This window comes from Antedon mediterranea, chromosome 6 (assembly GCF_964355755.1).
Source record: "Antedon mediterranea chromosome 6, ecAntMedi1.1, whole genome shotgun sequence".
Lineage (NCBI taxonomy): Eukaryota > Metazoa > Echinodermata > Crinoidea > Comatulida > Antedonidae > Antedon > Antedon mediterranea.
In genome coordinates, this window is record NC_092675.1 from 999,564 (window position 1) to 1,025,191 (window position 25,628).

The 25,628-nt window shown below is 34.2% G+C and overlaps 3 protein-coding genes across 4 annotated transcripts; 1 reads left to right on the plus strand and 2 right to left on the minus strand.

The window, feature by feature from the left end:
* Positions 1 to 112: 112 nt before the first annotated feature.
* LOC140051389 (solute carrier family 15 member 4-like) lies at positions 113 to 4,833 on the plus strand. 2 transcript variants are annotated; one of them, XM_072096590.1, is made up of 9 exons: positions 113 to 359; positions 590 to 1,023; positions 1,361 to 1,565; positions 1,911 to 2,083; positions 2,337 to 2,566; positions 3,120 to 3,306; positions 3,418 to 3,618; positions 3,744 to 3,878; positions 4,485 to 4,833. In XM_072096590.1, exons 2-9 carry the CDS (start codon positions 645 to 647, stop codon positions 4,805 to 4,807), a joined length of 1,833 nt encoding a protein of 610 aa, XP_071952691.1. In that variant the 5' UTR covers positions 113 to 359; positions 590 to 644; the 3' UTR covers positions 4,808 to 4,833. The 2 variants fall into 2 exon arrangements, with proteins under 2 accessions (XP_071952691.1, XP_071952692.1); XM_072096591.1 differs by having other exon boundaries at positions 2,337 to 2,482.
* A 515-nt stretch (positions 4,834 to 5,348) lies between these two features.
* On the minus strand, positions 5,349 to 9,698 carry LOC140051769 (neogenin-like). The gene is made up of 7 exons (XM_072097080.1): positions 9,542 to 9,698; positions 9,009 to 9,302; positions 7,920 to 8,195; positions 7,190 to 7,507; positions 6,681 to 6,784; positions 6,394 to 6,426; positions 5,349 to 5,800 (listed from the first exon to the last, which is right to left on the minus strand). Exons 1-7 carry the CDS (start codon positions 9,696 to 9,698, stop codon positions 5,666 to 5,668), a joined length of 1,317 nt encoding a protein of 438 aa, XP_071953181.1. The 3' UTR covers positions 5,349 to 5,665.
* A 3,373-nt stretch (positions 9,699 to 13,071) lies between these two features.
* Positions 13,072 to 18,009, minus strand: LOC140051770 (receptor-type tyrosine-protein phosphatase mu-like). Its single transcript, XM_072097081.1, has 7 exons — positions 17,973 to 18,009; positions 17,731 to 17,874; positions 17,012 to 17,146; positions 16,783 to 16,929; positions 16,075 to 16,362; positions 13,470 to 13,793; positions 13,072 to 13,202 (listed from the first exon to the last, which is right to left on the minus strand). Exons 1-7 carry the CDS (start codon positions 18,007 to 18,009, stop codon positions 13,072 to 13,074), a joined length of 1,206 nt encoding a protein of 401 aa, XP_071953182.1.
* Positions 18,010 to 25,628: the final 7,619 nt, after the last annotated feature.

Here is a 25,628-nt window from a genome sequence, read left to right on the forward strand (position 1 = left end):
TGCTGTAAAGATCAAAGTACTTGCGTTAGGTCAGCCTTAAATGTTAATGACAATTTATTAAAATAACAAAACTGATAATATTCACAAGGTAATTTATTTAATGTTCGTGTTTAGAAATAACTCACCAAAGCAAAACAGTACCAGCAAAAATGTTCTCATTTCTTCATGCAATGATCCTTTATTGATGATAGTGAAGTAGGCGGTTATACACACCCACTAATACTGAAGACATGGAGCTTACCAATTGTATAACTCGACCATGTTGAAACTATAGCAAATATATTTACTGCGTGGAGCTGGAGATTCGATTTGTTATCTTCTTGGTTATATGTAGTTTATTATTATTGAGCAACGTTTCGGTAAGAACCCGTTTCTGTTATTATTCATATTGTTAGTTTCTATGTTATATTTGTAGTGTTCTTAGCTATTGCTTTTGACAATGACAAATACCTTACTAAATACTAACTAAATGGTTTAAACGAACTCGCTAACACTTGGTAGTGTTAGCTAGCTCACTCTGTTGTCTTTATTCGCTGTTTATTACTGTTGTTGCTACTGGGTCGCCATTTATTCGTTGTCATTTCTACAGGTACCTGTTTCTACTGGAACACACCAGCCTAATGCTTATCTAAAACGATTACATTATGTTCAAAATGGCTTTGACAGAAGACGTCGAACCTGAACACATCCCACTCGTAGCTGCCGCCGACGTCACCCGAAGTGATAATGAAGGATACGAATGGCACGACACCGTACACATGCAGTTATTGCGTTCAACAAGAGTTCTTGTGCATTTGTATTTAGTCAAACTGATTGTCAGATTAACTCTTGAGTTTATGGAGGGAAGTCTTCCTCAATTTTCTGTTGAAGTTTGGCAGTATGAAGAGGAAGGAAAGGACGTTCTTCTCTTGAGTGTTTACGATGCCATTGCACCTTGTCTACCTTTGTTTGGGGGTATTTTGTCAGATAGCCTATTAGGAACTACACGAACAACAATTGGTGGAACAATATTTATAACAATTGGTAAATAGGCCTATAAAGTATACGTTCCTTAAAAGTAGTACGCTTTCAATAACTTTCCTTTCTTTGTATTAAATTGAAGGGCCATCTGAAATGATATGTTTTCTTCTTAACGTTTTCCGTCTTCCGACATTACGCTTTCCACAATTTGTTTCCATTTTTGTCTGTTTATGTCAGGATGGTTTGTTATTGTGTTACAGTATGACAAAGTTTACACTAAGAAGGCCTACCGTAATTATACTGCAAAATTCACAGATAAATAAAGCCAAAAAAATTGATTGTCACCGGGCAAATTATAATTTTTCATTTTTTTTTCCTAAAAATTGATTGTTTTTTGCAGCATGTGTGTTGTTCACATTGGATGCTCTTCCTTACGACGACCTCTTCGGTGAAGAACTGCCACTACCGGTTGCGCGCACAATATTTATTATAGGTATCTCGTTCGTATTTATTGGTGGCGCTGGCTTTGAAGCTAACATTGATCCACTTGCTGCTAAACATAAGGAACGAAAGGGTTACTCAGCTGTAAGAACAGTCTATCACAGGTTAGAACCGTTTTCACCGTTACAATCAAAATCTCCATAATCGGCATTGGTCATTAATGCTTTCATTAAATTTGGCATCAATGTTATCAATAGCCTCCTCATTTGGGCTTTGTTCCGACTACTCGACCTTGAATCATCGTCATCATCTAACATCATTTAACATTGTCGTCATTTGGTGTTTTCGTATAACCATTCCGATTTGAGTTCTCAACATTGAAATCGGAAAGACAACGCTGTCACTAACTCTCAGCACGCATACGCATATGTTGTGGAAATCTTGTGTATGCAGGAAATTCTGTGCAACCAACACAACACCTCATAACTAAATCCCCTCTATCTTTTCAGTTTATTTTGGTTCGAAACTATCGGTATCTCCGTTGCGATTGTGTTTGTTGATACACTTGAAGAAGCCTTCAATTTCGACTTATTCTATGGTATTGGTAGCATTTTGATGGTAGTAGCAATCTGTATCATAGTTTCAGGACGTGCATTGTATATTCCAACTTCCTTGCCAGAAGGTACGTATGTACAATTTAAATGCTTCTATAAAACTTTCTACAGAAGTAGACTTTTCTAAATAACCATAGAATAACAAAAATGTATTAATTGATGTAGGCCTTATCCAATTGATCTGACAGGACAGTTAACTGCTACAGTAGGTATTGCTATTAATCATCAGAATTTTTATATAAAAGAGTACAGGAAGATATCTTTGCCAGATTTCATCAGCTTTAGAACATTTTCAATTCATTGTATGATTTACTCTTTCAGAAAATGTGTTATATAAAACAGGTTGTTCTATCTTCCAAGCGATTTCCAGACGTATCAAAAGAAAAAAGTTAAATGTTCCTCAATCAGAAGAGATGACGTCATTTCTCGATTATGCAAAAACACAACATGGCGGATCTTATACATCTGTATATATGGATAGTGTTAAACATTTGTTGAGTACTCTACCAGTGTTTCACACTATCACTTTATACTCAATTGTTTATTATCAGGTGGGATAACCTATGGTTATTATAGAAGTCCTCCTCCCCTCCCAGTAGCATGATTATCCCGTCGCGTGGTTTCCACTCTAGAACGCAACGCAACGTAACGCAGCGACCTATTGACGCAAAGTGCTGTATAATCACAAGTGGGAACCGACGCCCAACAGTGCTGCAATCATTGCAGGTTTGATTTCACGCAGGTGGGGTAAAACTCAAAAGTACGCTCGGTAAACAAGGTCAAACTCTACTGCACTCTAACGTTGACGGCCAATAAGCAGGGTAGATTTCACGCAGGCGGGGCAAACACAATTATTGGAAGAGCATTTTTTACGCTACGTAGGTTGCGTTACGTTGCGTCGCTAGTGAGAACCAAGCTTTACCAATGATATAATCGCATTTGATCAACTTCAGAAAAAGGTGTATTCATTATGAAATTATTATCATGCACATAAACATTTTCAGTTCGATTGGATTTTATCTTAATTTGGTTTTATAATACCGGTGAACCAGACTTAAAAATGTATATTACGAGAAAATTAACTGAGTTTTGTATTGTGTTTAGGTTGATACTTCCTACAGAGAGCAAACACGACGTATGAACCTAGCAGCTGGAAATATTGAATATCCTAATATAACCTTCCCGTTGATATCAGCATTCGTGATTCTAGTTACGCTGCCGTGCTTGCTTTACTTTTATCCCAAGCTAGATGGATCGGACACATTTAAATTGACGCCTTTAAGAAAAATAGGTATACTTAATTTTGGTTTTATATTATTAAGGAGACAACCTAACAGGGGTGTCTCTAAAATACGACGAAGGAACGGTCCTGCAGGAAAAAACTGGGTTTTTGTTCTTAAAGGAATTGGAATCATTTGTGCTGGGTTGTCCTTGATTTGTGCAGCAATTGTAGAGTCTAAACGTAAAGAAGTTATGGAAGATGGCGGTTATTTCATACAGACAGTGAATGAAATTACCTACAATGCATCACAGTTAAACGTTTTGTACCAGATACCTCAATATACTTTTATTGGCATAAGTGAAGCAGTTATACGAACATCAGGTCAGAGTTCACATTGTGTCTTTCAAAAATCTAAACTGTTTAAAACTGTAAGATTTAGTTGCAGTATTTCTTTTCCCCTTTAAATAAAAATAATATAGTTGTTTCACTTTGTTGTTGTTGTTTAGGTTCTGAGTTGGCTTTTACACAATCTCCCGACAACATGAAGGGAATAGTAATGGGGATATACCTCCTGATGTCAGGTCTTGGCAGCTACCTTATCAATCTTCTTATTACTTTAACAATCAATAGTATAACTTCAGGTAAGAAGTAAAGTCCGTATAACTTTACATTTGGGATTTGAAGATCTACACATATCGTATGTATCGACTACACAACGCCAACATTGTATCAAGGAATCGGGAGTGAGGGTATATCACACAACGCCAACATTGTATCAAGGAATCGGGAGTGAGGGTATATCACACAACGCCAACATTGTATCAAGGAATCGGGAGTGAGGGTATATCACACACATGCTCACAATGAATTGACACGACATAATCAGTTCTTCCTAACAAATCGAAGTCTCTTTAATTTATTTTTTCAGATACCTCAAATATAAAGGTCCAAAAACTCTGTATACGCACACAATTTCCACAAATCGACTACAAAAATAAGTTGTCTATGTCTACCCAAAACTATTCCTTGTCTTGTTCTCAAAACTTTCCAAACGCTTACTATTTTAATCAACACTTTTTATCCGAAAACTATGAAACAACTGCAAAAATAAAATATAATTGTATATATATCTCCTATCCTTTGTTCCCAATCTTTAATATTTAGTTACATTTTTCATAAAGAATGGCAACGTTAATATTAAGTTCAATAGTGGACAAATAATCCAGCATTCATTTCCATTTTTACAGGCAATGAATGGATCACAGATGAGATGAATGATGGTTGTTATGATTGTTTATTTTACATTTTGACTGGACTCCAGATATTGAATTTATTTTATTTGTATATGATATCAAGAAAATATTCATATAAACCTACGTTGTCTGTCAAAATGGTTTATCAACATGTTACTTTTAACAACGATGGTGGAGTAACAGTGTTAGATTCCGTGGAGGGAAATGCAAGTGATGTAGTGCCCAATGAGTGGGAGTATGTCGCGATCCTTCACAGGAAAAGTCTTCCGCGGTGTAAAATGCAGTATGGTACAGAGGAAAATTCTAATGAAAGATAGAATGAAGAACAATTTTGCTAAAAACTAATTTAATTTCTCAATTTTTTAGCTCTAGAAACTATTTAATTAGCTCTAGAAACTATTTAATAAGCGCTTCTTCTTTTTTCGATTGTCCTTTTTTCCTGTTTTTTGTAATTTTTATATGTTGCATTGTTTGTCTTTTTTGCTGTTCTTTCAAAGGACCTCATTGGAAACAAGTCCGTAGAGGACTTTTATGAGTTATCCTTGGCATCCTTGTTTTATTTTGGTATTTTTATATTTGCCAATTTTAATTGTATGTCTGTGATATTTTATGTACTGATGCCGAAATAAATCAAATCAAATCAAACACTCTTTATAATAATTATCAATGCAATAATCAATAATAAAATATTATATTATGTTTGGTTTCTATATCTTATTTGTGTTAAATAAACGATAGGAAAAAACACGATAAATATGACAAAAGTAATTAGGCATTGTGTCGTCATACCTAAGAGTATAATTATGCTTAACTTTCAGAGAAACAATAATACAATTAATCTTAAAATATTTACACAATCATTCTTTTAGTCATCAGCCAAGAGCCAGGCTAGTTATCTGGTCCTACCCAATCAGTATTCTCAATGTAAATCCTACCCAGTCTGAACGCATGGTTAGTGATCTGAGTGAACTAACTTCCTCCCGATAATTTTAATAATACGGCTAATCGTACAAGCAAGCAACATAGTAGGCCTATATAATCTAAGAGAAATACATTGCTCATGATCTAAACGAAAATCAGTTTGGTTGACTTCCTCCATGATTTAGCTAACTAATAATTGGAAAATAGTATAGTGAATTTTTCAGTAGAGAGATATATAATGCATCAGTGATAATTCAATTGGGGCTGGGATAATTTAATTTCTTTGCTGAAACATTCACATATACTTGATGTGTGTCATCCTTTATCTGTAATTCCTGGTAAGTGGTGTCGTTATTATCTTTAGCACTGTAAGTCGCATATTCCTGTAACTAAAAATAATAAATAAAAATATATGATTGTTATTATTTTCTAATTCTGAAATCTAAACATTGACAAATGGAAGACAATGGATTTATTTTTTTTTTATTTTATGTCTTTAGGCAATGTGGCCAAGGATTACCAATAGTGAATTAATCACTGTCCTATCAGATAGGTGGTAATCCCCCTGATACAGGGGCTATTGTGTGAACCAGTTCACCGGGGTAACCCCCTACTCTTTTTCGAATAATGAACTGGGTTTCTTTAAAGTACACACAGGTTATAACTGTGTACACTGGACCTACGGTTTATAGTCCTTATCCGAGAAGACTTGTTCCACCACCAGAACTAGGAGCGAGTCGGCCTCGAACCCTTGCCGATGTTGCTGTTGGCTCTTTAGGTACGGTAAACGGCGCCCCTGCCTTAACCGCTCGGCCATATGACTGGATGATACCAATAATGATATAATGGTAACTTACTGTAAATAACATTGTAATGTTTTTGTTAAATATGATTATAATATCAATTTGTTTATTATGGGACAGAATAAGGGCTTACACCACACCATTCAGTCAATGATGAAGAGGGTGTACAATTGTCTTACCTCTGTTTGTTTATCATCTTTTGATTTGGGTACCTTGAAAATAAAATAGAAAGATATTTACAACACTTCATTAATATACAGGTTTGTTTTTATTTGTCAAAACATTGAATCTACGTTAATCCATGATGTTTATTTACTGGTAACATTGTCTTACTTATTTGAGTATCTTAAAAACAATAGAAATAAAAGCACATTTACCAATAGAATAAAAGCTTTTTTTAGCATACAATTCTTTTAAATTGTCATATTTTGAATTTATACGTTACTTGTGTATTTGATATTCGTACTTTGCTAATTACAAAACATGTGAAAAGGGTTAAGGCAATTCCAATAAGCACACCAACAAACATCATTCCAACAACAAAGCTTGCTGGACTCTGCTTTGGAACATCTGAATAAAAAGAGGAACATTATATAAATATAATACAAATAAATAATTTCTTTGTGGAGAAAACCGTTTTAGGTATTAAAAATTCAGAACAGAAGTCTCATTTTAACAAATCCTGACAAAATAGATTTATTAGCATATTTTTTTCCCTTTCAGTGAACACATGAAAAAAATAAATGTTGTAAGAATATATCCCAAAGAGCTTAGATTCAAATAAAATAACTGATTGATGTTTGTCAAACTCGGACGTACGAATATTCGATCTATTTAAGAATGTCAAATGTGTTATCATCATATTCGTTTGGTAAACAAACGTAACTCCTAACCTAAACTAGTTGATATAGGAACAATTATCATACAGTGAAATATTAGTAAAAGAATTAAACATATCAAATGCGTTTTTATTACCTTCTTCACTAGTTGTTGCATTGACAGTTGTTATTGGTCCTTCTAAGTATTGATCATCTTTTAGCTGATGAGTAACAGCACTGATGTTGATAATATAACTTGTGTACGCCTCTAAACTAGTAATGGTATGGCTGGTTTCCGATAACCAGACAGTCGATTCATCTTCATTTTGAATTTCAGCACACAGACACTGATTTTGAAGTTTATATTTCAGTTTGTAAAAGTCGATCTTACAGTGTTCAGATTTAGGAGATTCCCACGTTATAGTAATAGAGTTCTTTCGACTTTTCATCTTGACATTTCGGACAGCATCAGGAACTGATACATATATGATATAATTGAAATGATAAGAACAAATCTTTATTATGTCAAGTTTGAAGTAAAACTTATTAAATTATATTTTGGGGTGAATTCACAATTCCAACAATACTTTATCATAACCGTCCTCCTTTACATATATGAGAAAAGTACGGTATAAAGAAAGAGAAAGAGGGAAATAGTAAATTACTAGGTAATCTGTATTGTAACATGCACGATTTTATTCTAAATTATAAAGTACGTCTACTACATTTTATGCCAATATATTTCAGTTACATTGTTTCAAAATGTTAACATTACAGTACAGGATTTGATTAACGTAATACGTAATCAACATTGCAAACTATTGATAATTATTATTACTGATGTTTATTTTGATTATGAAAAAAAACCCAACTAGGCCAAAATTTACCATTTGCTGCAGTTTCTGCAGTAAATTCTTCACTCCAAGGACAAAGCTTATCATTGCCATTAGAAGTTCTCACTTGGAAAGTATAAAGAGTACATGGAGATAATGATGTGAATACAACTGTGGAATTTGAAACGGTTTTAGAAGTTGTTCCATCAGAGTGTTTTAGTCTTGTTATATAGCCAGTTATTTCTACACAATTAGGTGGTTCCCATGAAAATGATAGGTGAGTGTCATGAACATGCACAAGAGACATATTTATTAGTTCACCAGTTGGTTCTAGAAAAATAAGATATCAAATATACATATAAAAATTCTGTTTACTACAGTATACCAAATTATGCCTTCAAATATACATATATGTATTGTCCCTTCGACTAATTCCAAAAAAATTTGTAAAAAAATATTTCGAAAAAAAGTGGATCATTTTGAAGTATCATAATAGTTATTAACTTTCACCAAAAATTATTTAACTGAAATACAGACGTTTTTTTGTTAAAAAAATAACTTTGACTTCCAGTTAAAGTTTTCTATCAAAACATATATCATAATGCAACGCGATTGTTTGGCTACTCTGTATGCATAATCATAAAACTTCCTCGCGATCTGTTTGAAAACACCTTCTCAACCGTGACTAGTTGTAAACAATCCTAATTAGCATCATGCATAATGCATACACGTGGTTTGAAATCTTTGTTTACTTTCGCTCGCAACGATTTTCCAGACGAAATGTAATCAAATTAATTTACCTGTTAATTACGTAAACTTGTTGTTTTTGGCTCAAATTTTTGACGTAAAGCTTTGATATGGCCAATTTAAATTTAGAATATTTTGACATTCATTTTTTGTGTTTCAGGGGACAATACATATTTAATTGTTCAAAACATATTCACTGGCTTCGCGAATAAACTTTGTGAATAGGCCTAAACGGAAGAGGATATTAGTAGCCCAATAAAACAAAATTGACGTACAAGCATGTTTCTGAGTTTAGTTATATAATGAATCAATTTAAATATACATATAGAAAAATATAATGTTAAAGTTTTATCTTCAAATAATGTAAACGTAAAAATAAAATACCTAGTACTTTACCTTTAAGCATAGTTGTTGCTTCGATATTTGCACTTGCAGGCCCCTTTCCACCAACTCCTTCACCCCCTACTGTGAAAGTATATTTTGTACAAGGGGTTAAATTATCTAGCACTACATACCGCTGGTTGTGTTCGACTGAACCTTCTATGGGTTCACAGTTACCGTGCCTCAATACATAGTTGTATCTATCAATAATACCTCGTCTATGACCACAGGTAATTTCTTCCCATGTAAAATTCAATGATCGAACACTGATTGCATCATACGTTATGTCATCTGGTGCTGCATCAGGGGCTACAATGGAAAAGAAATTTTCATTTGGTAACATTTAGTCTAATTCTCTTATTTTTACCATCAGTATTGGTTGGTAAAGAAAAATTTACTTCTTTCCTTCATAATTTTATTCCTGTCAATATAAAATGAAGAATGAATATTGCTCTATCTTTGTAGTAAAGTTTCTTACCAATTGTATCCTAATGGTGATGATTCGCTGTTTGTCTGATTTAAACACATTAAATCAAATTACATCTTACCTTCTTGTTCTGTAGTGTCAGAACCAGTCCTACCAAATCCATAAGTAATATCCCCATTACTTTGGGCTACTCCAGCCAATACAACAACATCGTAGGTGGAAAATGGTGTTAGTTCTTTTAATATAAACTTAGTCATAGAACCACCAAAACGTTCCATGGTATATTCCAGCGATTCACGTTGACATCCATCAAATAATGTTCTTCTGTACTTTATTTGGTACTGAACTATTTGACAATAGACCACATCAGACACTGACCAAGTTACATTCAAACTTATAGATTGATGAGGTTGAACATTTACAGATACTGTGCTTGGAGCTATAGTAAAAATTGGTTACGCTTAATGTATAAATTTAAACAAAAATATTGAATATGGTGTCAAGTAAAGTAAAACAAAAATACTGACAAAGCAAATAGCATATTTGCTGACAATTAGAAACAAGGCCAACAGCCATTAAGTCGCGTGCTACAATGCATAGTGATACCGGACAGACAGACCGACAGACAGACCGACAGACAGACAGACCGACCGACCGACATAGTGAACTATACTGACCGAAATTACTGAACATGTTTAAAAATGTTGAAATGTTTAAAAACATTTATATTTTTTTAATTTACACGTGCGTAGCCTGTCACTTTCGACGTGCTCGTATAACGTAATTTCGAGTTGAAAAGTAAGTCAAGAAAACAGAAATCGGGCAAAAAGAATGCGCAATAACATTTAACGCGCAGTGCGCGCGCAAAAATATGCGCACTCATGGCAATTTTGTAAACGCTTAAAATTGCCTGAAATGTACTCTTATTTCATCGAAAATAAATTTTGAAAATTTTAAGCGCCCGTACGCATGCGTTACATGCGCTACGCATGTAATTGTATTGCCATATGATGATTTTTGCCCTGAAATTTATTAGTACCAAATTTTATATAATTGTGATTCATGGTTGTTAAGATATGATTACAAACGTGATTTCGTTAAATCGTGCGTAGACCACGTAATTTTTTATTGCGCACCGTGAAAACATAACCACATCGATTCCTGGCCATAAGGAATATTCTGTGAAAAATTGACTTAGCTAGATTAAACTGATATCAAGATAAGGTCAGAAAGCGATAAAACGCATAGTGATACCGGACCGACAGACAGACAGACAGACAGACAGACAGACAGACAGACAGACAGACCGACCAACCGACCGACATAGTGAACTATAGAGTCGCTTCCACGCGACTAAAAATAGTGGTTCTTTTTGAAAATGTATTTAAATACAGTATACTGCGCATTTTTAATTTAATTTTTTCCTTAGGAACTAACAAAAGTTTTAGTTTTAAACGGAATAATACTAATAAATTGAATAATGTTAATTTACTGAAAACACAAATAGACTTCTTTACATATAAAATTAATGTTGTTAGGCATATTCCAATTATAATGTACAAAAGTGATGTACTTACCTGCAGTATTCATAATAATATCAGGTCCACTACTAAATTCTCCACAGCCAACTGATGTGCATGCAGCTACCTGTGGTGTCACAATTTCACAGGGGTACACTCCTGTAATTGTTGCATGTTGAGCGGATGTTTCCTCTGCGCCAATTGTATTTCCATCCTCATCAACAACTTGAACAATGTAATTTATGATTTCTCCTCTCCTTTTTAGACAGGAAACCGAGCCAAAGGTGATCGTGATCGATCCAGCAACTTCATTTGTTGCAGGAATGGAAACTTTCCCTTCTATATCTTCTGGGCCATCAATGGGCTCTGTTAAAACAAAGATTGAATATAAAATCAACAATATATAAAATACATATACTGTATAAGAAGACTATAAATAACTATAAATAGATCGAGTGTCTTATCTTCATTTTTGCAACAACAAAAATGATACATTTACAATTAAACTTACTAAACAAATAAAAAACAATGTGTAAAATCAATGTATTGATCATTTGAGAATGAAATGAATAAAATAGTGGTTAACGCCACAAAAGAGAAAAAAAAACAATGTGTAAAATTGTTTAATCAAGTAGTTACAGACCTTTTTCATTAGTTGTTGCATTGACAGTTATTATTGGTCCTTCTATGTGTTGATGATGAGTGACACTGATTCTGATTTTATATCTTGAATACGGCTCAAGATTACCAATGGTGTGACTGAGTCCTGTTACAGTTTCAGTATCTACAGTATCATCTTCATTTTCACCACATAAACCCTGATTTTCAAGTTGGTATTCCAATGTGTAGTGTTCAATCTGACAGTGTTCATATTCTGGTGCTTCCCATGTTACCGATATGAATTGGTTTCCACTTTCAACATTGATATTTTGGACAGCATCAAGAACTAATTGAAACAGATTTATAAAGAAAATTAAAAATCATTTTATTCATTCATTTTCTTCATTCATTTTACAAACCAGATTGATACTGATGTATACGGAGTGAATAATGTACATTACTTATAATTTCCCTTCCGTAATATAAATCAGCAACAATATAATAAACTTCAGGATACTATCAAACTACATTTTTACAATAATTTAACAATTAACAAATGCGTTATATCCTTAATGGTTGAAAATACTAATTCAATGAATAAACTTCTTTGCTTTGTCTATTCTTTAATATAATGTGTAGGTAGGTAGGCTTAGACAATCTCCATAGTACTGTAATAATCTTTTTCCTTTAATGTTTAAATATTTAGTATTCAGATCAGACATGTCTTCTACAACCTTAATAGTTGTGTTTTGCCATTTGGTAATATATAAAACTCATTGAATTTAGATACTGTAAGTATTACCTTCTGAATGTGTTATTATTTGAACTGCATCAGAAAATGGTCCATCACCAGCAGAATTGGTAGCTGCAACACTGACATAGTATGTAGTACATGGGTCCAGATCACTGATACGTGCCATAGTTTCTGTTGCTGATACTGTTATTATTTGTTGTATTCTGTTGTTATTTCCATATCGCAATGTATAGTCACTAAGTGAATTACATCTCTCTGGACTAATACTTATTGGCTAAATGAGTAGAAAGAGCTGTAACGCTTGGAAATTACTTAAAGTTACAGTACAGTATACTCCACTGGCGTTAAACAAAAACAATATATTTTAATTAAAGATGTATTGTCCCCCTGAAAAAATAATTCTTAAACAAATTTTTGTTGAATATTCAATTTTAATGCAACGTAATAGTTATCCACTTAGACCAAAAATAGGATCTAAAAAAATGTATTTACCTGAAAAAATGTAATTAAAAGCACAAAATGGTCAAATTGGCTGCCAGCAAATGGATTTTTGGTTGAATTTAACCATTTATTTTGTCATTTTACAAGTGAAAACATTATTGTTTTCCGTTTTTTTTCTACGGAAGTGATTAACTTTATATTAACTAGAAAATGAGGTATTCAAAGTCTGATTTGATTAATCTTTATTTTTCATGTTTTTGGGGGACAATACATCTTTAAATGGTAATAGATCTTAGCTGTGATCCACTAATACCCAATAGATATCTGAGTTTTCTATCACTGTTTTTGGCTGTTTGGTCTGAAACATACTTGGACAAAATAACACAACTTTACTACCTGCCACTGTACTTGTATTTCATTATCAGAAACTGCAGAAACTTGAACATCGGAAGGCATCATGATAGGAGCTAAAAAAACAAACAAACAAAGGTCAATATTGTCTTTGATTTCGAAAATGAATTATTCAATCGAGAACACAATGGCAATTTATGGATAGCATTTGTACGTGTGTTCGTTTGACAATTTCTTTGTTTTTTGTTGGTTTTTATGCTATTGCACACATTAAATTGATCGAAATTGTCCTGTGGAGGTTTAATCTGCATCTGAAAAGAACACTGGAATGAAGGAAATCTCAATACATAACATTCTTATGTTCATGCAAATGTTTTACTTACGGCGACAAGGAATAGTGAATTGTGTCAAAGGACTGATGCTACCAGTTCCTAGGTTTCCAGGCCGTACGGCTGCCACACCAAACTCATATTCTACTCCCCGTTGAAAGCCATTATTATTATCTCCATCAATATCTAAAACAATTGACCACCCTGCAACTGTATTAGAGCATGATTCCCAGGTCTCGCCAGTTTGTTGATAGCAGACATGATATCCTATTACAGGGCCGTCTCCATTATCTTCTGATTTTGTCCATTCATTCCACGATACTGCCACTGTAGCATTTGATGCTATCACGCTGGGGTTTACTGTCATTACTGGCTGATCTAAAAGTAATATTTATTGAACACAAGTATTACTGATATTTAAATATAGTATATGCAGTAACTGGTTCTAGGACACCTACCCCCTAGACAGTTACCCCCCGGATGTTTACCACCCGGACAACTACCCCCTTAGGACATCTACCCCCCGGACAACTACCCCCGGACAACTACCCCCTTAGGACAACTACCCCCTTAGGATAACAACCCCCCGGACAACTACCCCCCGGACAACCACCCCCTTAGGACAACTACCCCTTAGGATAACTACCCCCGGTCAACTAACCCCGGTCAACTACCCCCCGGTCAACTACCCCCCGGTCAACAAAAGTAGACAAATATATAGGACCGGTTTCTGTAAAAATGAAATCATCTGTTTTTAACGGGTGTTTCGAAACTAGAGACCCGAGACCAGAGACCTGACACGAGACCCAATACGAAAAGGGAGACCTATATTTGGGTCTCCCTTTTCGTATATTAGGGTCTCCCTTTTCGTATAGTGTGGTCTCTCTTTTCGTATAGTGGGGTCTCCTTTTTCTTATAGTGGGGTCTCCCTTTTCTTATAGTGGGTCTCCCTTTTCGTATATTTGGGGTCTCCCATTTTGTATATTTGGGTCTCCCTTTTCGTATAATTGGGTCTCCCTTTTCGTATATTTAGGTCTCCCTTTTCGTATATTAGGGTCTCCCTTTTCGTCGTATAGTGGGGTCTCCCTTTTCGTATAGTGGGGTCTCCCTTTTCGTACGTGGGTCTCTCTTTTCGTATTGGGTCTTGGGTATCTGGTCTCGCTAGACCCTAGATGTGCTAGATTTAAAGTACCGTATTTATTGAAAAAACGGCCTAGGCTGTTTATTGTTTAGGTGGTTTTTAGGTGGACATTTATTGGAAGAAAGTTGTTTATTCAATGGGAGGGGGTTTAATCTAATGGAAATAGACGCCGATTATTCCATATGATGTTTCATGGGAGTGACATGGTCACCGTTTATTTGAGGGAAATTTATTTAAAGATCGCCGTTTATTCGGTGAGTGAACATTGAGGTCAAATATCAAAAGTGATATTATTCTTCAAGTGTACAAAAATACATATAGTATGACAAATTTGAGACAAAAATTAATTCTTTTAAGACCAGTGGTTATCGAAGCATTGTCCTGACGCAAAAATTATTATTATTATTAGCGAACCCAGTCTTTACCGTAAATACAGGGAGTACTATATAATACGTTCGACTATCCTATGATCATGTGTGACAATCTTCAGTTTATACCAGGCTATATTTATGTCAATCTTTTACTTTTGTTTACAATAATGAATAGTAATTCGTCAAAGTAACGAATTAAAATATAGTTATTAATTCCTATTATACACTGTTGCAGGCGAGTCAGGTTGTTGAATGGTCTGGGTGGTAGTTGTCCGTCCGGGGGGGTAGTTGTTCTAAAGGGATAGTTTTCTGGGTGGTAGTTGTCCAGGGGTTAGTTGTCCTACGGAGGTAGTTGTCCTAAAAGATTATTTGCCCTCGGAGTATTGTCCAGGTAGGAGGTAGTTGTCCTACGGGGAGTATTGTGTCAGAGGTAGTTGTCCGCGGGGTAATTACCCGGGGGGGGGGGGTGTTAATTCTTCGGGGGTTATTGTCAGGGGGTAATTGTTCCTAGGGGGTAATTGTCCGGGGGGTAGTTGTCCAGGGGTTAGTTGTCCTACGGAGGTAGTTGTCCTAAAAGATTATTTGCCCTCGGAGTATTGTCCAGGAAGTAGTTGTCCTACGGGGAGTATTGTGTCAGAGGTAGTTGTCCGCGGGGTAATTACCCTTGGGGGGGGGGTAATTGTCCGGAGGGTAATTGTCCGGGGGTAATTGTTCCTAGGGGGTAATTGTCCGGGGGGTAGTTGTCCAGGGGGTAGTTGTCCTAAGGGGGTTGTTGTCCGGGGGGGGGGGGTATTTGTCCGGGGGGTAGTTGTCCTAAAGGGGTAGTTGTCCTAAGGGGGTAGTGGTCCAGGTGGTGGTTGTCCGGGGGGTAGTTTTCCGGGGGGTAAATGTCCAGGGGGTGAATATCCGGATACGGCAGTAACTACATAACATAATCAATTAATCTTTTTAAAATGTGAAATAGTGACGATTTCAAAATGAATTGATTCCCTTGTTTGTCTGCGCTCCAGTCTTATCCCTGATGCTTGCATTTTATTATATTAAAAGTGCTTTGGATCAAACTTTGCAACCAAACGAAAACAAATATGTACAACAACAACAACAACAACAAAACATTATAATTGCAAATAATAAACAAAATACTTGCCATAAATTGTTACAACTTCCTCAGTTTGTGCATTACCAAAAATACCTGACTGAACCTGACATTTAAAAACATCGCCTTCTTGAATACTAATACCCTTAAATATTACGATCTTTGTGTAGTTAAATTCTGTTACAGCACCATTCTGAAGAATGACATCACTCGCGTCCAATACTTGGATATCTTCGTCACTTGGTAGTGGATTAGCCTGGACAATACACGTGAGTGTCAATAATGCCCCTCGGTTGCAGGAAGGATCTTCTAAAGTGACTTTTGTTCTTCGATATCCATCTGGATAAAATATAAACCAAAATAGAAGAGAGTCTTGCAAAATCTTACATTTATTATTATATAGTGTAAAGCAAACAAGGAAACAATTGCTTGAAAAATAAAGCCACATATTCAAATCGGGTAAATCATTCTTTCAGTCGTATTGTGTTATCTTAGTGTCAAAATGACTCACTTTACTGCAGTATATACATTTCTTTACATCAATAATGCACGATTTTACTTTTTTAATTTAGACGTTTATAAGGTAGTCACTGCAATAAACAGTGTGAATAAAACAAAAAGGGCTTGCCTATCAATTGCATAAACAGTTTAAAGAGTACACAAAATGAAGTACCCGCAGTAGAATAATTTTGGTCTCTTTTTAAAATACTTAAAATCAAATATTGAACATAGAAATAGAAATGTATAGCATTTGTTTACCAAGTTGGCAATCAGATCCTATCCAAGGTTGTTTACATTTTCTATCACCACAACTTCCTGTGTTTCTGTCACATGGTCCATCATCTTCACAATGGCACTGGTATTTACATAGATCACCATACCATCCATCAGTACATTTATTAGGAACTAAAATGCAGATACAAATTAAGTTCCAAAAACACATGAATTACAAACGGTTACATAACATATTTATATATAATGACCACACCTTGACAGTTTTTTCCAGAATACGCATCCTCACATGGTCCATCTGGACAGCCTATGCTTGGATCACAAGTCACACCAGCTGCACAGTGACATTGCTCACTACAAGTTGATCCATAATATCCTGTTGTTTCACAAGCTGTGGACAATTTTAAAACAAAATTTTTTTCGGCCGTCGTATCGTTTGAAATGTTTTTTAGAAGTGAAACCTTTGTTATGAAAACGTAAACGTAAATTGTAAACTCTATGTTCATGATTGTTATTGATTTGATTCAGCAACTAGAACGTTTAATTTGCGTTAAAGCAATACCTAATACATACATGTAACATAATATTAACAAGGCCATATACATGACTGAAGTCGCGTGCTCAAGTTAGTGTTTACCGACCAACCAACCGACCAACCAACCGACCGACATAGTGAGCTGTAGAGTCGCGTTGCACGCGACTAAAAATGAATTAAAATTGTTTTAGAGATCAAATTATTGTTAAAATCGTATACAATACTACGTGTTATACTAAGAAAAATCATATTAAACCCTAAATAAAGTAGATGATATAATTTAATTACAATTAAAATAAGTACTTGACAAATTTGTCCATTTGAAGATGAACATCCTTGATTTGATTTTGAATAAGAATTAGTTTTCAACATTTAATTATTGATGAGAATAAAAGGATAAAATACGTTAATAACTAAAATAATTATATACTTTTGCTTACTTTCTTTGCAGTCAAGGTCTTTATATCCAGCCATGCAAGAGCATCCCAGTGGGTCTGGAACACATCCCATGTTACCAGAACAACCAGGATTGAGACTGCTACACAAATTGGCACATTCCCTTCCCCACTGGTTATTTCCACAACCTAATCACCAGAAACATTAGTATACATCTTAATAATATTCTTGATCAAAATTATGATTTAAATGATTTAAAATATAGCTATTTTTAACAATAAATTACCATAGAAATATAAAATTGTACAACTTTGTTTGGCCATCATATCAATAAACAGCTATAACAGTCTGGGGAAATACGACAGAGTTAAACAAAAATATTTTAAAGCGACATCAAAAAAGAGCTGCTCGAATTGTAACTAACAACTTCGATTATATTAATGTAAGGGGTGACGACATCATCCAGAACCTATCGTGGCAAACTCTTGAAGAGAAACGAGATTTCTCCCTAGCATGTCTAATGTATAAATGTGTTTACGGCCTTGCACCAATTAGATTAGTAAATGAAATTGAATTGATTCGCGATATTCACACCCACTTAACACGTGGAGTAGAAAATTTGAATGTAACACAGGGCATCATTTATAAGGAGCGCCTGCGCGACCGCGCTCCTCCGCGCTCCTCAACAGGCTTCGAGGAGAGCAATTTATCGCGCTCCCTAATTTTCAAAATAGAGCCTAGCTTTTGACAGTGTTGATTTTTCTGTCAAGAGGCCTAAAAACACGTGGTTTTTTAAAAGTTAAAACCAATCTAGGCCTAGGCTAATAGTATATAAGCTAAGTTATAAAGCTACAAGCCTAATGGCAGTCCCTCGTTTTTAAGGATCGCGAGCGCGATCGCAATCAACAACCTTCGAAAAGGAGAGCAATTCATCGCGCTCCATCTCACAGTACAGTGCGAGGTACCAACAAAGGGGATTCCCCTGCCTGCGCGCATTCAAGGGCGAGTTTACTTCATCGCCTCATAGTGCAACCAGTACGGTGTCATAGAAACACCTCCTTTACAGGAAGATCATGTCCCAACCAATAATTTTTCCCTTTATGTTTTTATGGAACGAGTTAATAAAATATATTTAATTTTAAAAGGAAACATTAATATAGGAGGCCTAAATATAATGTTTATTATTTAAAAAAGCTTAGCTGCTGGTTGCTTTAATTATGTCATTTTGAAGATGGATTATTTCTTCGAAAGTTCTAACCAATTTTGGTCACTCAAATCCTCCTCAAAACACGTGCTGATGTGTGACGTCAGCATCTTCTAGAAACTCTCTCAGCCCTCCCCCTATTGTGCGTGCGCCCATGTGTGACACATGTAAACACGATCAAATATCTTTCTTAATTATTTTAAAATGACACTTTGTAACTTATTATCAATATTTTAATGGCTGTTGCATGTTAGAATTGTATAATTTATGAATTGCAGGTAAATACTTTTCAGGTTTTCTGTCAGATTTCTAGGCCAACAAGCTAGGCTAGAAAAGCTAGGCTAACGGCATATAGTTGGCCAGGACAGGATTCTCCAGGCTCCTGAAACCCAATCTACCCAGGCAGGCCATAAAAAAAAAAATTGGCTTGAGTTTTTTGTACTGTAGAATAATACGATCCCCACGGAAAATATTGTGTGTAAAGGTGGGTGTGGGGGATTTTAGGGGAGAGGTACAGACAGTATACATTTGTTGTTCCCGGCGGGGGGGGGGGGGGGAAATGTGTACGATTTAAAATTTTTGCAAGGAGAGCGAATTGCTCTCCTCGGTGATTTGAGGAGAGCGATTTGTTGCTCTCCTGGGTTTTGCATACGTGATGCCCTGGTAACAATACCTAAATACACCCTTAGTAAAATGAATTCGTCCTTTAAAGTTGCAGGCGCAAAAATATGGAACAATTTACCAATTAATATTAAATCGGCACCAACAATTACGTCCTTTAAGGCTAGATACAAATCTCATTTCTTTTCATAAAAAACTGACATGTATTATATTTAATTAAGTTTCTCTTTTGTATATTTTGATTAAGACAGGACCACAATGTAAAACAGATACACTGTTATCTGATTGTTTTATCCTGTATAAATATATTATTTATTATTATTATTATTATTATTAACAGGGCTTTTCTTTGAAACATCATTGATTAACGTAATATTTCAGTTTCAGTTTATTTTCCATTTCAATTTCTGAACATAAGATAAACAACTTATGGATGGATAACCTATCGTTAGCCGGTCACCCGTTAGTGCAGTGACATTACAGACAACATAAAGACAAGACAAAGGTGCAATACATAACAAGACATGTGAACACTTGTGTTTGCAACCCCTTGGATAAACTAATATATTTATATAAAGGAGAAAATTAGATATTATATTTCTTTTTGATCATAAAATGATAATTTTTAAATTACTTCTTAAGAAGGTTAACATGAAGATTACATATAGCTATTTTTGTTTTTACTAGTACATGGTAATAAAATCTGAATATCATCTGTTAGATATTTATCTGAAGAAAAAAGCACAGACTGAAAATGAAATGTTGGATAATTATTACAGTTACCTTTTATAAAATAACATTTGTATATTAAGTACACGTAGGCCTATATAGTACACTGTATGTTTCGATATATTTGAAAAAAATTCAGAGTGAATTTTATTTTTTACAATTACATTTTTTGAAATCAAGACACGAACAGTATTTATGTCTCTACCTTCACTACAGTCTTGTCCTTTGAATCCTGGTGGGCATACACACAGTCCAGAGACATCATCACATACACCACCATTATAACACGTAGGACAGAAGTTTTGACAATCAGCACCCCAGCGAGACGCTGAGCAACCTGGAGAAAGTACCTCAATTAAATGCATGTAATTGGTACAATCAAATCATCTCATAAGGTGATAAAAATCAGGGAAGAGTGAAATTGTAGTTTCACTCTTCCCTGATAAAATTAGTAGTCAGGAATAATATTAAGTTGTTCTCCGAATGTGCTTCCAATAAAATAAATACTTGAAAAAAAAATTGAGGCCATATGTAGTATGTGAAATCACTTTATTAATGGAAATTTGCTATAATCTTCAATTATATCAAATCTATTTAAATAACTATATACATGTTGTACGTTGTTACATTTTGATTGTGAATGATATTCAATTTAGAAATAATGTATGTCATGACTAAGGTGACTAAGTTTTTCAAAACGTAAAGAATTAAAAAAAATTGTTCAAAAGTTTTACTTGACACTGCCAATCAAGTAAACAATTTAGACAAAGTCAAGTAGTATATTATATGTAGGCCTATAAGTATTTTATATAATTAATCTCTTATAGTTATGTAATTCATTTATTTACCTCTTACAATAAGTCTTACAATGGCGTGTTTACTTTCCTGTCTTCTGTCATTTAGGTAGCATTCATATATACCACCGTCGTCTTTCGTGACATATGGAATTGTGGTAGTGGTTAAACCAGACCAGCTGTCAATAACATTTCCATCACGTCGCCATCTTAGATCATCTGCATCACCTTCTGTTAACTGCATCTTTATTGTAACAGTTTCTCCAAAACTTACAGTCTGTGTTTGCTTTTTAGGTTTGATATAAGCTTTAAAAACAATGGCTATATCTATCATTTTAATTTACTAAGCTGTATATTAAATACACTTTATAAATTTATAATTTATTCGTCGTAATCAATCAAAACATATACGAAAAGTGTCTTCTTTGGCAGGTAATAAGATATTTAAAACACCGTTTAAAATACATTTCAAATACGGTGCTTTTAAAAGCATAAAATTATGTTTAATAAATTATATTTAAAATACTGGATTGAACGTTTCTGTTAAATTTCGAATTATAAATGTGAATTGAATTTTGAAATAAATATGGTTTTAATTATTTTGATCTTGGTGGTTAACGCTTTCTTTTCGTACTAACCTTCATTTGCTAGTATAATTAAAGGAATGTATGACGATGACATTTGGTTTCTCAAACCTGTCAAATTACAGAAGAAAGCTCCAACTCTGTGACTGCCAGCTGATTCTGACAAAAATTGCCTGTAATAATAGCGCTTGTCTCTAAAATGTTTTCCATGTTCAGGTGTATATGATCTTTGTATGTTATCGCCACTTCCAGTATCAACTACCCGTCCAAATGTTATGCTGAGGGTTTGTGGATCTTCTACATATTCGATATAGCTACCGATAAAAGCATAGTCAGTTATGGGAGCGAGTGAGCGAAGAGGATCAACAGTTACACATGTTTGATCAGCAATGTCACCTAAAAAAAAACACGTTTGTGTGAAAATGTTTTACTCTATACAAATAAATTCTTTTTATTTCTTTTCTGTAGATGTAACCCACATTTATTAATTCTCTCTAGCACATTTCAGTAAAATCACATAAATAATGAGATTTTAAAAGTGTTATAAAAAGATATTGGCATTATTAAACTAAAAACATTTTATAGGCTTTAAAATAATCACATAACATATCAAACAAATTAATACAAACATATCCTCCAATTATGGTGTACGGTATGTTTATATCACAAAATAATGTTTTTTTGTTAATGTATACTATATTATTATCTTAATATTTAAGCTTTATGCTAATTGCAATTTTTAAATAAAACTAATTAAAAATGGATTAATCATGATATAGGCTTATATTTCTATTTTCCTTTATTTTGTGGTGGAAACCCTCTTCTATATATAAATTTACGTAAGGGCAAAATTCGGTAAATCGCGCCTTACTTTTAGAATTTGTACTCGATGGTACATAAAGTTGTTTCGTATTTTCGGTACTGATTTTAACCACCTGATGTAACCCTGACGATTAAAACGAATTTAGGTTCAACGATTTGCCCCAAATAGGGGTGTTTTCCAATCGTGGTATACACTGTCTAATGGATGTCCATCTTGAAAAATACCCGCCACAAAAATGCGAGGAGGCCTCGCATTTTCCTATCTCCTCCTACGATAATTGTTTTTAATAGCTGAAAACCGGTTGAACAGCTAGAGTACAGCATCATAATGTTGAAGACAGGCCGATTTTCTTTAAAAAATACTATTTTGATAGATTTAATATACGTTTATACAAATGTATTGATTTGCGATGAATGGAACATCCCAATCTCTCAGTCTGCCAGAGTTTGGTTTAACATACGGTAGGTAAATATATGGGCCCTTTGAGAATAAACTTGCAATACTTTGACAATACTGTAAATACCTATTAACTATTGTTGGTCCTCATTTGAATCGAACATAATCTAATAGTACGAACATTCACAGTAAGATTCTTACTGTGAATGTTCGTACTGTTAGATTTAATATAAAAATATATACAAATAAACTTTATTACTGAGATTGTGGATAGGCTCTACTGTTAGATATATAAACACATTATTATATACAAATAAACTTTATACTGACAGTTCCTTCTCAACGTTTGTATTAATTAATAATTACCAAAAATATAAACGTCGTAGTGGTGTATCGTGACATGTACTTTAATATATCAATCGAATATGACAGTGACAGTTTTAACAAAGTATTATTTATTAAATCACAAATGCTTTACTGTATTTAGAGGTATAGTATTCATAGGCCTATAGTAAAATATGAAAAAATATTTCGTTACTTAGTGGATAAAGAATATATTTAAAAATTGTTCCTCTTTGTACCTATCCGCTTTCCCATCCCTAATGTTACATACAAAACACAAATTGGGTTTCTTTAAATGAGTCCAAATCAAAAATTTGGACTCATTTTGATAAGTTTCTCCTTCGGAAGTAATTCCCAGGGTGCTAATTTTAGTTGACTACATAAATCATCGTGTCTATTTATTCGTTTCTGTAAACGACAATGTATTATAGTCCTGCGGTACGTACATTTGAAATCGCCAGTTTTGCTACGCTGAAATTACTGTGTATTCGAGAACCATCTGTGGGCACGACCTAGATGGTACGCGAGGGAAGCGAGCGTACCATCTAGTTTATTTAATTTCATTTGAGATAAAATAGTGTTTATAAAGTAATAAAATATATCTATACATATACATTCTCATAAGTTACATACACACATTAATAAATAATGCATGATTATGGGATGACATATAATGTATTAAATTACCATGATGTATTAAACTGCAATGAAACAAAATCTATTCAGTTGAGTTTTTTGCTGTCAAAAGTGGAAGAGAGAGAGAGGGGGGGGGGGGATATATTCAAAGTAATTTTCATTTATAATTAAAAGTGTTATGTGATAAAGTATAAGCAGTGATAGCCACTTGACATTATTTAGTTGCAAGAGGGAACCAAGCAACTATTATCATTCGTTGGGCGCATTAATTGATGGTCTAGTTTGGAAAAATCTCTTTAGTAGTATTTGGTCTAGCATTTTATAGCATCCTGGGGCTGGGCTGGAATGTATTTCTCCGCGGAAATGTCATACTAAGCATATTCTTCTCCCTATCAACAGTACAAATACAATAGAATAGGCTTAACGCTGTTCTTTTACTACAGTAATGATTGATATTATTCTTATTTTAATCAATATTTTGTACGAGAACTGCAAACCATACTATACAACCAGCACAGGAGTCACTCCTCGACCATTGCTCTGGTGGTAGAACAGGTCTTTGCGGATAAAGACTTAAAACTGAAGATCCAGTGTACACGTGTGACTCATGTAATATAATGTACTTTAAAGGACCCAGTTCATCTTTCGGAAGAGTAGGGGGATTACCCGGCCCCGGTGTACTGGTCAGCCCCGTCGTTGTGGACAGCTCAGTTAGGCTGAAAGACACAGGTTATTCCACCACCGCATTTAATATTTATGAAATACAATCTTAAATGTCATAAGCATGTTTCTTTGATATAATCGATGTAAGTAGTAGTGATATCGGTGGCTTCTTGAAGGTTCAACTTGTAATGTATTTTCTGGTAATTATTTTTAAACCCTCCATCCATCCTACAAAATGGTACAAGTAAATTGTAATGAAAAAAAAACTTACCATAGGAAAAACCACAAAATATTGATAACAAAACGCAGGTTTTGATTTGAAAGGTCATTTTTACATTGAATGCCTCTTGTGTGTCCTACACACACTGTTGCCGATCTATTGGAAGCTAAAGATCCGCTAAAGATGCTCCGGAAATTTGGCCAAAGTAATGAATTTTGATATGTTTAAACTGGGAACCAAATAAGGAAAGCAAAAAGGCGTGGACATTCATAATCCAGTTAACATATTTGAATACAATTAATGTAAATAAAACAAAATTGAACAATATCATAACACTTGTTTTACTTTAATAAAAATGATTGAATAATTTTAATATTGAATATTTATTTTTATTGCTATGATTTCTTTTTATTTTTTTTTAATATTTATAAAGCGTCATGTTATTGAATTTTTGCTGTTATGTTTGATGTGTTTGAAATAATAATAAATATCATTGTTTATAGCATAAATTTTGGAGGAAAGTAATAACTTTACTGAAAATATATTATTATATTACATAGCCTTGTTCAATATTATGTACAAAGTAAGGCCTATGCAGCAATATTGCTTCCTTGTTAAACCTACATAAAGTAGGTATAATATTTTACTAAACCGGAAAATTAAAGGGTCTGAGAGTACCCAGGTCCTTCACTTAAAAGTCTCAATGATAAGTTGCCTTACCTCGATATGTAACACGACACACATGCACAGTTTTAAGTGGAAGAAGCCACGCAAGACCTGGACCAAAAACAAAGTATAGTGATCGTTATGTGGCTAGTCAGATGCAATAACAATAACAAATGGTGTTCAATATTTTTTATATTGCTTAGCTGAAAGAATATTTCCTGTATTGTTTGATTTCAACTAACTTTCTGATCGCTTCTTGGATCG